At 37.7% G+C, this 17,995-nt stretch overlaps 2 protein-coding genes across 2 annotated transcripts in view; both read left to right on the plus strand.

Annotated features, from left to right (window-relative positions):
• The window catches only part of LOC122575884, a 188,253-nt gene that overhangs the window by 13,316 nt on the left and 156,942 nt on the right, over nucleotides 1-17,995 (plus strand). The window lies entirely within an intron of this gene.
• On the plus strand, nucleotides 6,051-8,293 carry LOC122575474. The gene has a single exon (XM_043744478.1). The coding sequence runs from the start codon at nucleotides 6,066-6,068 to the stop codon at nucleotides 7,398-7,400; it is 1,335 nt and encodes a 444-aa protein (XP_043600413.1). The 5' UTR covers nucleotides 6,051-6,065; the 3' UTR covers nucleotides 7,401-8,293.

Genomic DNA, 17,995 nt, shown 5'->3' on the forward strand with positions numbered 1-17,995 from the left:
CATTTAATAATACAAAATATATATACACATGTAATACACATGTGGTTTCTTTTCCTTCGAGATTTTTGTCGATACGATTATTTGTAAAAAATGTAAATTCATAATTTTCCCATTATTTTTCGTATATGTATGTATGTAGAAAAATAATTCTTTATAAAATTGTAATTTTCTGCCTACTGGTCACTTTTACCAGTTATTTCCGATCAGTAATCTAGTAGTATAGGCATTTTCTGTTAATCCTCTGATATTTCCTTTTCCGTTACGATGTATTCGAATGGAGTACAGATTTGGATAGGAGTCTACGTTGTCGGACAGATCGTTGAAAGAGATGGCGAACATGGAACCGTTGTAGGTACGCATATAGAGCTCCTGCTTCTATACCGAACTTAAACTAGTACTAGCTTCGAACTTGCACCGGGTATTCTATACTTCCTAATTGTAATTACAATTTCCATTTTATAAACTTGTCACAAAAGACTCATTAATTACCACATCTTTCAATGATACTATGTTTAATTAGTTAGCGTAAACAATGCTTTAAACATTAATCTCTAATAAACACTGGAAGGCGAATATTTCCGTCGTGTGTAGAAAATTCGAGTCGGACGATCCATGCTGATCGCAATTTCGTCTGGCGGACGTAATTTCCGCTTTGGAGATGGACGGTTCCGGTATTACGAATCAGCCAAAATGTTCGTTACGAGAGTGTAATTTTCGATTTTAAGCGCACGGTTCGTTACAAGGAATTTCCTTAGATATTTCTCTAAATGATATTTTCCGCTTTGTCCCGTGAACATTCGCTTTTTCAGGCAGACTTGACAATTTTTTCAGGTTCACGGAACCTTGGAACAAAGCGTAGCCGTACATATTAATAAAATCACCACCGAAATCCGAAGGATCACAAATACAACGGCCACGAAAGTATTCGAACATTTACCACAGAATTCTTTTATGAATGTGCTCTGTGCATTGTAAGAAATCTTCTTTAAATTTCGTTGACATCGTAATGAGACTCGACTATCGGGATTGTAATAGAAAAATTTAAAATCGACGAGTCATTGAAAATTTATATATAGAAGTTACAGGACATTTATCGCATACATACATTTAGCGAGAAATTATAATATATTAGAATATTTTCGTGAGTAGTACATTTCATCTGATCATCGCGATACTTCAAAATCTAAAATTTCTCGCGAACGTTATAAGCAATTTTTGACAGTTCAAAGATATATCCTGCCTTATGTCTTCATATATACATATTTCTGTTTTTACTGCCATGTCCTGGAAAGTTGCTCGATACTGGGATTGCTATTTCCGGATATGAGGATAGAAACACCATGAAAAGAGGTACGTGCACTTATGTAGACACGGTGCAGACATCGGATATATACCTCCGTATCTCGCCATACCAAGTTGGATTCAAGTTTTATGCAAGGTATCGAGAGATCGCTGAAACTCAAAGGCCGGTATAGAAAGTATCGAAACGAATCGACCAGGCTTTATGTAACATAGAACACACATACCCTGGCGATTGGATGTGTGCAGTACATTTATGATGAATTCATCGATCGATGGCCACAGATTCTGCTGTTGCTTGTTTCGAATCTCACGTTCTATGTCAAGTATTGTCCTTGTACGACTGTCTTGAATAAAAAGCCCGGGTAATTTATTGACGTCTCTTTTGATGCCTTGTCTACCGTAGACCACGATATTCTGCATCGCAACACTTAAAGCACCTGAAGTAAGGAACTATAATTCACAGTATTCTTCATACATATAGTATGTACGTGTAAATTGAAAGCCAAAATAGAATTATCAATGCGAAACACTTTCCTACTGTAATCGTAATTCTCTATCGCGTTATTATTCCGTGAAAGTAATTTTAACAAAAACACAACTGCCGAAACGAAATTCATTTCGCAATTTTGCAATTCTATTTCTGCGAAATTAATATAAAATTGAACTTTCTTTCCAAAAGAAAGTTTTATTCAATCAAATAAAATAGACCGTTGGGGAAAGAATCACATTCGCTGTCTGTATCAAATATATGAAAATGCTACTTTCAATTTAAAAATAAATATCAACTTCCAAGAATACATATAATATTTACGCATTTTCCGTTGTGCGTAGCGTCGGTGATTGAATTTTTCTGACATTTTGTTTCATTATTGTTATTCGCAGAATATCGATGCCAATGACACGAATTTAAAGCGGGCGGCGAAAGTTCGCCTGACGGGTAAAACGTTGGCCGCTAATCGAAGAAGATTTTGTGCAAATTTATGCGCATAAACGTGGCCACCGGTATTCATCGTAGCCCGAAAAGACTTCCCCATTGTTTCTAGTTAATCGTCCGAGGTCAGGGACAGGCTAACACTTATTTTCGATTCTTTGTTTTGGGCTCGTTAATTAAAAGTTTAATTAAAGCCACGTCAATTAATCAGAATTCTGTTTCGGCCCATTCCCGCGTACTTCGTCACGGAAGAACAGAATAAAAAAGATGGAGAGCAGCTCGCGATAACTGGCAGTTGCCTGTTGGCCTGCTGCTATACGTTCGTTGCTGTTATGTGACCAAACGGGCAATTAAAAAGTCATCTCGGCTAGAAAATTTGTTGTATAATAGCAGTTGAACGAAGTTGGGATCAAGTGAATCTATTACTTGAAAAAGTCACGCTTCGCCGATCTAAATTCATCGGTAATGACCACCAAACTGCATGATTTTGTCATGGATGTGCATCTATGCTATGTTTGATAGTCAAACAAAATTCTCCATGGTTTTTGATTTCATCATTTCATTTCACTTTTAATCGAGTTTTTGTTAGTTATGATTTGATTCGTTCACTTTGTACGACGAATTGGTCGAGACTGTTGAGAGTGCGATCCATTAATAACTACTTCTATTTGTGGAGTTAGTTTTTCAAAGAGTTTTTCAATTATTAGAAGACACTTGAAAATTGAAACAAGTATAATTTCACTATATAACAATACTCCTTAAGGGTCTTAGCTTGAAGAGTTATGACGATTTAATTATCTGATTAATTTAAAGGGACTGAATTCTTATCTTCTTCTCATTTCGATACGACCGAGAAGTGATTAAAACGACTGCGACCTGGAATTATGGGTGAACGTCTCAAGCGAAAACTCAATCAGCAATAATTATGCCAGCGTGTACATAGGGCAATATTAGCAAGTTCACTACCCTTCGTAGCTCCGCAATACGCTTAATCGAATTGCGTTTGGTAATGTAAAGTAACGAAGCCGAAAGGGTTATCTAGAATGTGACCTCATTAATACGTAGCTCTCCTAAGAAGTTAGATGTATTCCGAACGCAAATAAATTTCAGCAACTACGACACTCCTGAAGAGAAGTTTCTTTGGAATTGTTTTATAGTACCCCATGGACTTCAACGCTTTCTCTTTCTCCCTTCATCTTTTCGTTTCTTCGTTTCTCGTCCTTTCCCTTTTGCTCTTGAACAGAAGAGCATATTCGTCGCGCTCCTCGCTTTACGTTTTTTACCCCTCACTTAAATGTTATATTTCACTTGTTAAAAATTCAAGTGATCGATCACCGATAAATTGAATTTTATTAGCGGGTGAAAAAAAAAAAACGGACCGCGTTCAACACTCGATACTTGATATAAGTCCCTCAATTAATCATTTAACGATTGTTTTGAAATGTGAATATTGAATTTTAACAACTTTGATTGTTTCTATATGATGCTCAATTAAATTCCCCTGAATATCTTAAATGAAAATAAAACTGGTAAAATATCGTCGCGTATAAATAATATTCCTCTAAATTGTCCATTGCAAAAATGTTGATTATTTCTACTCGCTGCTATTGCACTGTAAGATAAAACTATATTATATATTTTTTTTTTTTTTGCGAATCGCATATTCGTACGCTGGAATTACTAGAAGCGCATCCGACATTAACCCCTTAAGGATCAGCATTCCCAAAAGAAATCAGTCGTTGTATGCTTTCCATCTACCCAAGAGATTCGAGCAAAAATGCAAGTTTAAATTAATTTCTAACAATTTTACAAACCGCGGTAAAATACATTGCGTATACGTCAAGTTTCTTTTTAGAGCGCCAAATATGAATGAATAATTAATAAGCATTATACTTTATATCATATTAAATCATATTTAATTGATTGATAATAATTTTCGTTTAGAATTTACATATTACGCTAATTGGAACGAAGAAAGAGGAACAAAACGTATTTATTTTGATGATGCAGAATTGCTTAATTTAAATGTTGATATAATTATAAAAGTCCATATTATAATGTATATTTGATATACATTAAGACATTAGACGCAAAATTAAAAGAACAAAATAAAAGTTTTATTTATTATTATTTATTTTTTTATGTTTCAGTATATTCCGTTTGTCGACATTTCCATTTTATTCTCTCCTAATATTTATTCGAATCCTCTTTATATTGATTTACGATCTATGCCTCGTGAAATGCACTTAAGCATTGGCTTTATTAAGTAACTTCTATATGCGTTCTGTGAACTTCACACGGAAATTGAAAACGACAAGTTGAAGCAAAGGTATAAAGTTTATAACTCGCAAGATATCGTACGTTCCTATCTTTTGATATTGTCAAATAATTTGAAACTATCTGTCAACCTATAATCCATTTATTGCCAGCGACATTTTCACTTTATACGTATAAAAGTTCTTCTTTTCAGAAGGCGCGCGCGTATATGCGTTGTAGATCGCTATAAGCTACTTTTTCGAAAAACATATTTGTTTGTTAACGTTCAATAAATGTGCTTGTAACAACAGTATACAATAAATACCTTTTTTTTCGGATTTCCATCAAATTCAGAAACCTGTGAATTTACTTTGACGTTTAGGACATACGCAAACATTTGAAATTTTCTAATAAATTTGTATGTAAAAATTGCAAAAAAGGATTTAACCAAAGCTCGCAGTTCGGTCAAAATGTTACTTTCATCGTCCAATAAACGTTCGTTTTATTTTTCGCACGTTTTGTTTAATGAAATGCATCAAACTACGGTTATGTAATAATTATACGCATAAAGAATAAGTTATTATAGGAAGAATTTAAATACCGTAATATTTGCGAATATCCAAACGCGTACCCAAATTCGATTTTCTTAAAAACGATGTCTCCAACGCGGTTCATGATTTTCGACTCATTGTCGAGCCATAGAACTTTCATGATTTTACGTGTATCACGAATTTTGAAAATATCATGTTTGGATATGAATGATTTGCAATCCTACTAATTATAAGGGTTCTGAGCTTCTATAAATACTCTGCTATCTTATTTGCATAAAAAGAAGTAATCAAACGATAATGTCGTGGCAAACTTTCTTTGTTGTCAAACATTCAGTTACGTCGTAATTACTGTCATGCAAACTGTCATTTTAGTACTTTCTCAAGCATTAAATAATGATCGTAAAGTTCCGTGCAGATTAAGCGTTATCTACGAAGTAGGATATCATTTGCCGCAGAAACGCGTTAAATTAAACGAAAAGTGTGGCAAAAGAAATGCGTTAAATCACATAATCGACGTGAGAAAAGTTCGTTTCACGAGTACGTATCTCGTTTTTTGACTGTGAAACTTTGTTGGTTGCGGCATTTTTGTGCAATCGAAACTGCTGCTTCTAAAACCTCGGCGTACCAATTATTCATTTCGTGCACGCACGTTATCGCAGTCTTATTATGTTTTTTCGCGCAGAGGCATAAATCATTTAATTCGTTTCCTCTCGTCTAGAAGGTATGTCCGACAAATTTGCAGAATGTATAAATTATTACAATCGGATTGTTCGTCGCGGCGACGTTTTATCGAATCGTTTACTCGCATCTTCGCTCCTTCCTCGGATGGCACCTGTGATTTAACTGGCTCTTAATCGTGTCGCTGATAGCGGACTCCGTATTTGTCAAAGTATCACTTCTCAGCGTTCCCTCAAATGCTTCAAGATGCTTATTTACGATCCCACAAAAGCGACAAACGCGAACAGGAATCGTATATAAATGTTGGTACAGCCTCCGTCGCGACAGTTTCAACGTGGTCCCTCGACATGGCAACGATTAGCGCCGATTCGTCTTGCTGTTTGACCGACTCGACCAAGTCGCAGGTCTGCTCCGTCAAAGAGAAACCAGTCGCTCTTCTGTCCGACTCCGACATCAATAAGATCGTCGAGCGAAAACTTCTCTCGAATAACTTTCGCGTTTTACATTGGAGTTTGGATAACTTAGGGGAGATAAATGGTTTCTTGGGCTTGTACTATACTCTCTCCGTTACGGTGAAAATCGATGACAAATCGAAGCATTTCAAATTCTTTGCAAAGACACCGCCACCGACCACCAGTCCACAGTACGATTTTCTAGTCCGCAGCAATACGTTCAACAAGGAGATCGTTGTCTATAGCGAGATAGTGCCGAAGATGGGCACAGGAAGCGGTCCCAAATGGTTGCCCGATTACTATTTCGGCAAGAATAACGTTATAATAGTTTTGGAGGACGCCAGGCAAAACGGATACGTTAACCTGGACAAATATCTGCCGTTCGACGATGAACACTGTATTCTAGTAGCAAAGACGATCTCGGTCTTACACTCGAGATCCTTGATCCTGGACGAGAAGCTTCGCCGTAGTACCGGTCAAACGATTTTTGACCTTTACAGGAAGTACCTGGAGGAGGTGGCTTTCATCGAGAGCGAGTCGGCGGCGCAGAAGTATCTCTCCTCGTGCATCAAAGGTGCATGCACTATAGTTGATATGAACGAGAAGCTGAAGGACGACGAGGCGACTCTTATTAAGAATTGGATAACCAAGTGGGTACGGAGGTTACCAGAATTGCTGAAGACGTCAAATAAATTCAGAAACGTGATGTGTCACCGGGATCTATGGCCAAATAATATCATGTTCAAGAAAGACTCTAGCGGTAAATCGATCGGGTGTTACCTGATAGACTTTCAATTCTTGCGATACTCTCCGCCGGCGATCGATTTTGTGATCTGTTTCCTGTTGTCGACCGATCGTGCTACTAGACGTCGATGCAACGAGTCGCTTATCGACGTTTACTGCGACACCATGAAGAAAGAATTGGCCGCCGAAGGTCTCGATGTTGAGGATTGCTTGCCTCGCGCGCAATTCATTGAGAGCTGCAAGGACACTCAAGGCCTGGCATTGGCATATGCGGTCGCTAACATGCAAATAATGTTGCTAACGCGACAAGCGGTGGAAGAATATTTTATAGGATCTACCGATCAACTGGAGTACGTGGTGTACGGTGATCAACGCAGCGATCTCGTTAAAAATCAATGCCGCATTATGAAATCCTATCAGCCGCGTATTACAGAGATAATAGAAGAAATTAGAGAGTATTTGGCAGCTAATCCAGACAAATGCTAGCGGACGAGAAAGAGAAGCACGGGTCATTGGTTGTTTCTTTGGCACGTTGGTCATTTGGTACTTGTATTATCGTCTGTGATAAAATGTGACGTTAAAACGAGAGCAGAAAACAGGTTGTTTCTACGATTCTACGATTTGCCCATGAAATGATCTATTTCGCCTTCTCGTTATCCAACGTTATGGTACAAATATCTTATTCGAAGGATTTAACGCGGCCACACGCGTAGGCTCGTAACTTTGTTACACGGAGAATCGTTAAGAAAGCGAATTTTCTACTCAAAACCATTGTGTGATACGACGCTTTGCCGGCTTAAACGACGTCATCGTTCTCCGTTAGGCGAACTTTGTCGTAAAAGGGAAAAGGGATTACGGGTCGTAATAAACTTTGTAGAAACCCTGCAAGAGGCGGAAAGATAGGAACCTCTAATATTTAAAGTAACTTTTCGCCGTAATCTTAACTCCTTACAGACTCAATACAGCTCATGGCTGCCACGAGCTGTATCGCCTTTTGTATCAGCGAACGTCGAAAAATATGGCATCATACTAATAAAATAAAGTCGATTTTAATGGATATTTACATTTTTCCATGCACAGTATGTCTAGTTTAAATATACTCCAACTATTAAATGTACGATAATATTCTTCAAATGGAAGTTGCCTGATTTAATAGAAGAAACTTGATAGAACATTTGAATTCCCTTTTAGATCGTTGTTGATAAAATCTCGATATCCACGTACTTTTCTTCGATGGAACTATAATGTTTACAAGAAGCATTTCTACACACCCTTATTCCTTTTCTTGTAATCGTATGAAGGCACTTCTAAATAATATAAATTTTATTGTTTCTTAACTACTGTATTTTAACCAAAGAAGATGGATATTTCGTATGTTACCTACTATTTTTCATTTTAGTAATTAATTGTTCGTATTGTCCCTTCGTTTCCTCGTATTTAAATTTGTGCAACCCTACGAGCATTTCAGGATGTTGAAAAATATTTCAACGTGGGAGAGGGAATAGTCGCATTCAATTGTTGACAAATTTATCCTTGTGCAATAATCGAACAGCCGATATTCCTCGTTCGCGAAATGAGGAACACCCAGTTCTATTCAATGGCCCGTAATGTTATGTCAGATTAAAGCAGAAGTTCGTTTTACTGCCGGCAATTCGAAGCAGCCGTAATCGCTTTTATGTCGGGCTAATGACATAACCGTGAAACGTAAATTGCCCTACCTATCAATGACAGGCTTGATACTGTTCTATTGTAAATACAATAATGCGTGAACGCGTTGTCATTGTTTCCTTTCAACTATCCCTCTATTTTCACCAACTGGTACATTACACGTATTCGATTTTTTCCATCCAATGAAATTCCGTTGGAGTTTGTTACCTCTTCCTTGGCAGCGAATACACAATAAACAGAAAGATGAATGTGACCGGCCTATTCTGTAGCCTTCGTTGCATTAGTGCGAACACGAAATTGTTTTACACATAAACAAAGTATTCAAATTATAAAATTCCTCCTTTACGTAATGTAACATGTGTTTCCTGTTGGTTTCACGTTGTTTTTATGTTAAAATGCGGCAGAAATCGATGCTGTTTAAATAGTAACAGTAATTCGTCAGTTTGGTCAGTTCAGAGTTCCGCAATTTATGTTTTCATTTCACGAAAATTAGGTAAAAATTGATTATATCTTTTTACGGAATGTACAGCATTGTTACAAGTATTGTTTTACGAGTACAAATTACGAGGTTCTGGCAGCATGATTTTATCTGAAATGGATGAAATTGTAACGTTACCGTGTTACAGTACGGAATATAAGGAAATTTCTGATTGAATCTGATATTGTAACAGTGTAATTTCCAATTTGTGTGATAGTGTAATTTAGTATAATTTCCAACAAGAATACTAGTTTGAGTAAGAAGTTTGTTTACTCCTGTTCAAAACAGATGCATTACCAAGCAACAGCAGTTTGCAACCTTGTACACGTAGATGTTGATTTCTGTAATGAAATTAAATCTGGCAAATCTACAAGTACATAGCGAAATTTGTAAAAAGTTAAACATAAACTTATAAACTAGTTAAACTTTATTCCATAATATTATTAAACTTGCGTAGAAAGGGAGATACACGTAGATGCATATAAATACCTCTTCCATTAATTAATATGTCCATAACTATAAATATACCTGGGACATTTTTATACAGTATCTTTATTACACGGTACCTTTTTTGCACGATTTACTTTTACACGGTTTATTTAACACGTTTTGGTTACAGTTATGAAATGTTTTCAACGAGTTTTGTTTACTGCAAATGTTATTAATCTTGAACGTTCTTCACGAGTTCAAAGGGATCGAAAAACTCGTACGGTTTGTGTTAGACAATTATTAAAAGAAGAAACGAAATAGACGATGATACAATACAAAACGATACTGATACGAAACGATCGAACGAAGAATATTTCGAGCAACGAAATTCGATTTTTTTCAAGTAATAAGAAAACATGTTGCGATATAACAGAGAATGACTATGAGTAAGTTTTACGCCTTGTTACAAAATTGTTTCACGACCTTTTTACGGCTGTTTTGTGCAGTGTACGCATCCACCGTGTAAAAAGGGTCCCGGGTATTATTTGAAATTTATTGTAAAGTACTAATATATGTAGCATTAACGCTGCATGGCAATAATTTTCAGAAATAGTTGTCACTATAGTAGAATTATCTCGCGGGTCATACGATTCCAAGCGATCAGTGCAAAATTACCATTGCATCGAGAGAAACGTTGTGCCAAGCTTGTTAATCACAGAAGCTTACTATTTCTCGTGTGCTCATTATACTTCACAGACCACAAGCTTTCCATTGAACGATGTAGAATTATCATCGATCAGCCGATAGCATTACGATTCCATTATCTGCATCTGTGCCGAACTCGACCTGACTAACCCATGCTCGTTACCAAGAGCCTGCATCTAACCGTAATCCCACGATTATACTACTTTGCGAATATTATCAGTACCTATGGAAGAGCTCGTTAGCTATAGAATTCCTAAAAAATTCATTTGAAACATTTCTGAAGACCGTTTTAATCAATTGTAGTTACAGTGAACGATTTTATTCGTTTAACGCAGATTCGTTTCAAGTAGATATGGTATATACGAGATGTGTAAATCAGAATGTTCACCAGAAATAATTCGATGTATGATGTAACTATATTTTACAAATTTTTGTTTCATTTTTGAGGTACAAAATCGCCTAAGCTTATTCGTCTCTTTAGAAGCTACGATAAAGTATCAGAAAACCTTTTTGTTGACAAAGTTTAATGGTTTGTTTCTGACTTTTATTTTACTTCTTCTCGATTGTCATGTTATCGGTTTTTACGGCAGAAATCGTATGTACGTTGTATTTCGTCGTGACCGATGTTTCGTAGATGTTGCGGTCTGCGTGTTGAGGGCGCGTCTGAAACAGTTTCAAGCGTTAAGGAATATCGCATCGATAATACGATAAGAAAAGTATTCGAAGTAAACTCGAAAGACCGAAATTTCTTGTTTGGATGGTATGGAAAAAGTCTGAATTGCAATCTCGATGTAATGCCTTTGTAACCTCGACGTGAAATTCTATCGACTGTCGGGGATGTTACGGCGGAAAACAAAGAAGCTAATGATATTCGACGGGTCGGCGGTACATCCGTTTGCGAAATGATCGTGAGCTAAACTGGCGCGTTGCGTCGATTGCTCGAAATCTCGTGGCTCGTGGAGGCGATGGCAAAGGGCGCAGGCGTCCGGCGTCTGGCATCCGGTGGCGGCAAGCGAACTCGGATTTTCTCTAGTGTCGCGTCAACTGCCGCTGGAGAGTCGTGTGCGTTACACCCTGTTACCTCTAACCACCCCGTTTCGCGTGGCTCCGTCACGTTTTGTTGTCCGAAAACAAGTCACGTTCGCGGAAACGTCCGATCTCATCGCGAGTTTTGTGTCGTTGCCGTCGCTTCGCGTTGATACGAAGTGTAAATCCCAGCGATCGTGCAATCATTTTGCGGATGTCTTATCGCTCGTCGATGCTTCCCGCGATCATTCCGCGAACATGACAGGGCAACGTGTCGTACGAATCGTTACAACTATCACGACGATCTTTTTCTACGTTTGACTGTCGTTCGTCCTAAACGAGTCGATGTAGTAAAGAATAAAATAGTGTCCGTCTGTGTCCATGGCGAGTGTATCTCTATTCGTTCTTCGCTGTAATTTTGCGACTTTCTACGAGCATAGAAGGTAATTGAAACGTGGCGATTGAGCGAGTGCGTAAAGGTCTATTCGGTCGAATGTATTCAAGCGAGCGTTCGAATCCCTGTTTCGATCGTGTTCAAGATTTACAGTCTCACTGCCGGTTTGTTGGCGATTTGTCGTAGAGTGCCTAGTCAGTGTACTCGAAGGAATTCTGATGAACGGTGTGTGAAGGGAGCAATTCGGGAAAGTGCGTTTAGTATGAATTGGTGCAAAGTGCAGGCTGTCGTGTATTCAGCGGAGACGTCGCCCGGCTGTGAAGGAATGCTTGTATCGGGCGCCGAAGCATGAGGGACGTCGCATCTTTAACGTAATGGTAAGTGCGCTGAATTTTTATTCGCCGGATTCTTCGATTCAAACCCGGGTTCGTCTATCGATAGTTTGGTTAGACGCGATTCACTGGACCTTGCAACTGGCTGGAAATGCTGAAATCGCACATGGAGCGGGCATAAATCTTTCAGGAAGTGTAGCATTGCGTACCTAGTACGGCGGTAGAGTACTGTTTGTGTTCGTTTTCAGGACCATTTCGCGTGTCATTGTTGTTTCCACGAGACACTTCTGTACGAATAAAAAATTGCAACAAACTTCACGTTGCGTGTGCGAGTCCTCGTGAGTTGTTGCGACCGTCCAAATATACATGCTTCGTTGAATTGCATGCGGTTGCGATTTTTACATTTCTTTGTACTGTCGTGCGTAAACCGTGTAAAATATCGCAGTCAAATGGCTTAAAGCAACGTTTGAGCATTGGTTCGCGTGTACCTCTTCTCGTTTTCAGATTCGTTTTTTTTTTTTCTTTTTGATACTGGATAGTACTTCAATGTCCGAGTTTCGGTTTTGTCTGCATCGTTTCATAGTAAACTCGTCGGCTATAACATCGACTTTCCAGATTAATGTTTCACCGGTATGATGCGGTATTCTTTTATGGGATTTTGCTTTTATCATTGGAAATAAAATCACGAAATAACGGTGATTTTACTTGAAATTGCTTCCAAATACATTTATCTTTCGAAATGACGTGTATGTGTTGCAGAGGGTTACAGTTGCTTTAATTAACCTTTTCGACAAAAAGATCATTTTATTTATAAATGTAATTTCGTCACTTCGGTTCATTATGTTGGCATAAAACATAACTTCGTTTTAAATTTCATTATTTGAGCAGTGTCTTTACATTTTTGTTTAAATTTGAAAAATGATAGTACAATAAACATCTCAGTCGAATGAAACGACATTACTTGTTACGTATAACTGTAAATTATACTTACGTTAGTTAAAATACGATAATCGTCACAAAGGTACGTAACATTTTTTCAAGAACTCTCCGTGTTACGAAGCATTAAACGTAGTAATGGTATGCAAATGATCGTTAATAAAGAGTAGCGTAAATTACGACTTGTTTTCATTATTACATTGTTCTTCGACATTACCACCAGTAAATTGATTTAAGGTATTTTAACGTTTATGTACGAATAATGGGATTTCATTATACACAGCAAATTCATTTAAGGCAACAAATTCAAAGATGCAGTTATTTAACGTTACAATTTATAGTCTTTAACCCCTTGATGTACGATTTAATTCAGATTATCTCGTCATTCGTATACTTTGTACACAACGATATTGCCACTATCTTTGTACATCGTAGGTATTACGATGACGAGTCAGACTCGCGATACGAACTCGAGGTGTTAAATAATACAGTAACACATTTTGGAACGTCTTGACAAAGTTTCGTATAACGGAAGGTTTATAATATTTTTCGAATGCATTAAAAGAATACTTTTAATTCAAACGTGTATTATCGGAAACGGCATAAAAAAATATATAAAAATGTTGCATTCGCGTGTAACGGAAAATATAGTATTGTTATAACTTTCAAAGTAGGAACAAAAACAGAAACATTTTAATATTACCTGGCACAATATCGAAGTGTTCGTTATTAAAATTCGATCAATTTATGGGATTATATAGTACGCGAATATCTCGCGCGCCCAAGGCAAAAAATAGGATACGAACAGTTTTTTCCCGATTTACTTTAGCATTTAGTTTATGCTCGGTTTAAAGTTTTTGCGAATGCGTCGAGTTTTTCTATCGAAAGCGTTGGCTCGTTGTTTCTGTGAAAGTATAGAAGAGAAAAGGAGACAATCAGCCATTAACGGCATGTGTCGAGGTGCGCAATTTATATACATACCTGAGTATATGTTTGCCCCAGGTCAGGCACAATGGCACCCACGATTTTACTCTATACGTATATTATCCCACTTTGCGTCATGCACATCGATAACCTGACACCTGAACAATCTGGATCGATCGTATCAACTGTTTAATTTAATTGCTTTATACTAACTGCATAATGGAAGAACGATGCTCTGAGCATTGACCGAGGACTGGTTTGGCTGGTTCAGCAATTAGCTTAAATATCGCTTACATTGACATTAATCGACGTATCTCGTTGATGCGAAATCAATTGTATACATTAGCCATTTTAAATGAACCGAGCTTGTCGCCCGTTTCCATACTTTCTTTATTTTCTTAGTAATTCAATATGCCTGTATAGTTATTACATAAACAGAAAAAAGACATCTTTTTATTCTCTCTCTCTCTCTCTACATATATGGATATGTATACAAAATTAGCATACGCATAATGGATATAATTAGCAATATGCAGCCAGATCTTAATGTTCGAATGTTCTTATTATTCCATTATTTGCTTTTGTACAAGGGAATTTAATTTAACTGCTTCAAAGGAATTCTATCTATTACATACATACACACACATCTTTTTCATTTAATTAGTCTCTGTTTTACTTTGCGCCTGAATTTATTCCATTGCCTTTGTGTAATTACTATTATTGCATTGCACTGCATTTTTTTTTTATAAATTCTGCGAAATAAATTGATCTAATAAGTTATTATGCAGCAAATTTTAGATCGAGCGAAAATTTGACATACATTCTATTAGCTAGAGCATCGAGTAGATCAGGATACGTGGTACATAGAAATTTGCCTGCATGTGGCAAAAGTCTGCACGTACGATGACTTTAATGTGGTCCCAATGTTTACTTCGTCGCATGGCAAGAGGCAAGGTCTCATACGAGGCAATTTAGTTATCAGAATGCGTACTTACAATCAATAGCACGTACACCTTTGAAGCGAAGGCGGCTGAGTATATGCACATGTGTGAAATTGCAACACTACGTTATCCAAAGCACGGTAAACTGTGAATCGCGTTTGATGTGACACTAAAGATTCATAAATAGTTCTCGACTTTACTGACATATCCAGTTTTATATTCTCAAACAGACGCTCGATCGACGTGTTCTCGCGATTTTTTTTCTACACGATCGGGTATTTTTTGTGTAGGACAAACATTAAGCTGAAAGTGCAGTTGAGTTCCCTCGTCAACCATAATCAGCGCAGATGGCTTCGTAACCCTCCCTCCTTTATGGGGTTGCAGTTTTCTTACAGATGTCCAATCGCACTCGATACAATGGCGATAAAACTCGTCACAGCTAATATACTTACGTTCAAACGTGTGAAATCGATGATTATTTCTATATTTCAATCTTGCTCTCGTGTTAGCAAACGAAAAATATTTTGAACTTTTCGAAGTGTTCAACGTAAAATTGTCTGTCAAATAGAATTTGTTGATACTTTGTTCAAACCTGGAGTATCTTTTAGCGTTCGAAAAATACAGTTGGATCGTAAATGGCAGGCAGAATGCAGCAGGGTTAATTACATTTCAGTGGAGAACTAATTAAAAAGTTGTTCAATTTTTCACCGTTTCCGATGTTCGTTTTGTCATTTGAAGATTAATCTTCGTCTCAATCTCTCGGTTCATGCATAAAAAGTGATTTCGCGAGAATGTCGAGTAACAGGAGAAGAAGCGGAAGAAAAGGGAGGGAGGACGGTGTTGCATCTGGTTCGACTTTCAATTGAAAAGTTTCGCGGTTTCGCGACAAAGGGCCGTCGTTCCGTCGTTTACCCAAGGGTCCAGGGATATTTTTCACGGGCAATGATTTATTCGGTAACCGGCAGGCCACCCCTGGCCACCCCTACGCGATATCGGAGTGTGCGCGGCTTGATGCGCGCGCGAGTTGCCGCACACGTGACGAGAATCGCCATTCACGCGCTTGTCGAAGTACATTTACAAGCGTTGCACTCGTTGCAGAAAGTTCTTGAATTGTTGTCCCCGTTCACGCCTTGGAAATTGATTTCCCGTGTTCGTCCCACGTCATCTGCCATTTCTGCGCGCGTTTCATTGCCACTTTGAACCGATATTCTTCATTAAATGCAAATATATCGATGAAACTGTGAATGGAAAAACGTGATGTCTCCCTGTGACGACGACTAATTAATAAAGTTGTACGAGCGTTTTCTGTTGAAATGAATTTTTACTGGTTAAAATTAAATTTGAACGGTAAAGCGTTACGCGTATTAACACGCTGACCGCCACGCTGATCATCGATGACCGCGGTGTTTTCACTACATTTTTTAGGGTGATTAAAACAAGATATATTTCATGGACTAAAAATTTGTCAACGATGCGAATGATTTAAATGACATTGTCGGAGAAAAATACGCGCAAATACGATATAAAATTTTGCAAAAATTAAATGTTATAGCGTTGTATACTTCAATCTATCGCGGCTATATAAAATTCACGCAACAGTCAACGTGTTGAACATTACAGAGTCGAGTTACGCTTTAACAGTAACGCCACAGAGTGCTATTAATCAACTTTATTTATTATTTAACGATGTGAACGTAATACTGCTTCGATGTACGCGTGAAATATGTATGATTACAGACATGTTTCGGTGGTATCGCGCAAACAATGTCGCGTAGTTCCATTCCATTCCATTTTGTAGGGGCACTCGTCGTTTCGGGAATGGAGAGATCCTGCGGGAGAACTTATTCTGCAATGTAAATATATTCGGTTGTTTATACAGGCGCATGGCTAAACGCGTAGAAAGTGTTTAGCAATTTTAGCTGGTTGTCAAGTAAAGCTGTGTCAATTTACTTTGATATCTCATATGCACCGGTACACCGCGTGATGTGCTCAATACACACGTTGCAGCCGCTCGTGTGCACGCGGCGTTCGAGATAAATGGGGTTTGTAAACTAATAGCGTCAAAGCGCGTTTTTGGTATTTAAATTGCGTCAGCCGGTTAGCAGTCGAACCCGTGAGATATTAGTTTAATCATTCTCGCGCGTTCCAATATTTTAATTAGAGCGAATACGGATATCGGCGATTTAATTCGCCTGGAAATTGCCCAACTTTGTCCCCGATATTACGTCAATGTAAATTAACGAATGCTGGTCGTTCACGAATTTTTTCTATTTTATCTTATTAGTTTTATCATTTGTTCGAAACGAAGCGAAAGATAGGGAATAGTTGAATTTTAAAATAATTTCTTGGTCGGTGCTTTCTCTCTACTTGGCGCCTATAAGGATATCCTTCGTCTGTAAATATTAGTGTAACTCGATAAATTCAATTGTTAATACAACTTGCAAATTCCATAATTCGTGAATTATAAAAATATCCGATATTTGTGAATTACGAAATAAGATAACTAGTACACATTGTTGCGCATTCATATATCTTCCTTTTACGATTGATTTATATAATCTTGGTTCAGAAACTCAAATAAATCGATAGAAAATATTTTTTCAAAGGTACGTCAATTTGACGTTTCTGTGAAAGCGTTACATTCTCTTTTACGGTTAAATGCGTCTGCATATTAGCATCCAAAAATATGCAAATCAAATACGCGTGTCAACGTGTCGTGAAAATCGGTTCGATATGCATGCTTGAAACGTTTGCAGCAACGTGCGTTTACGATGACCGCACGTGTTGCAACATACAAGTACGAATGGTAGAGGTGTACGTTTTCTTAGCAGTTCGAACGGTTCGTATGGCAGAGAAGAAGTCATAAACCTCGGTCTCTGTGTAGTACGCTTGGCTTCGATCGCCCGATAAATAATGCTGCCACTGAAACGTAAATTTTGGTTCACGCTAAGTTATAGAGGCGCAACGAGTGCATCGTTTGAAGTTAAAAGTCAGCCGGCAACTGTTCGCTGCGAAGTCATGAAATATTGCGAACGAAAGAATCGACGGTGTTTGGTCGAACCAAATCGTCGATTGTTGTTGCTTTATAACGCTTTGTTAATTCATGACAAGCAAGGCAAAGGGAATTAGGTTTTAAAATAACGGATAAATGGGGTTCGGTAAATGCGATTGCTTCAGACTGTTTAATAATTTAGGAAATTGTTCATTTCTTTTATAAAGACGATTAGCGTTTCAAAAAAAAAGGTAAA

Source organism: Bombus pyrosoma, linkage group LG15, assembly GCF_014825855.1.
Source record: "Bombus pyrosoma isolate SC7728 linkage group LG15, ASM1482585v1, whole genome shotgun sequence".
Classification (NCBI taxonomy): domain Eukaryota; kingdom Metazoa; phylum Arthropoda; class Insecta; order Hymenoptera; family Apidae; genus Bombus; species Bombus pyrosoma.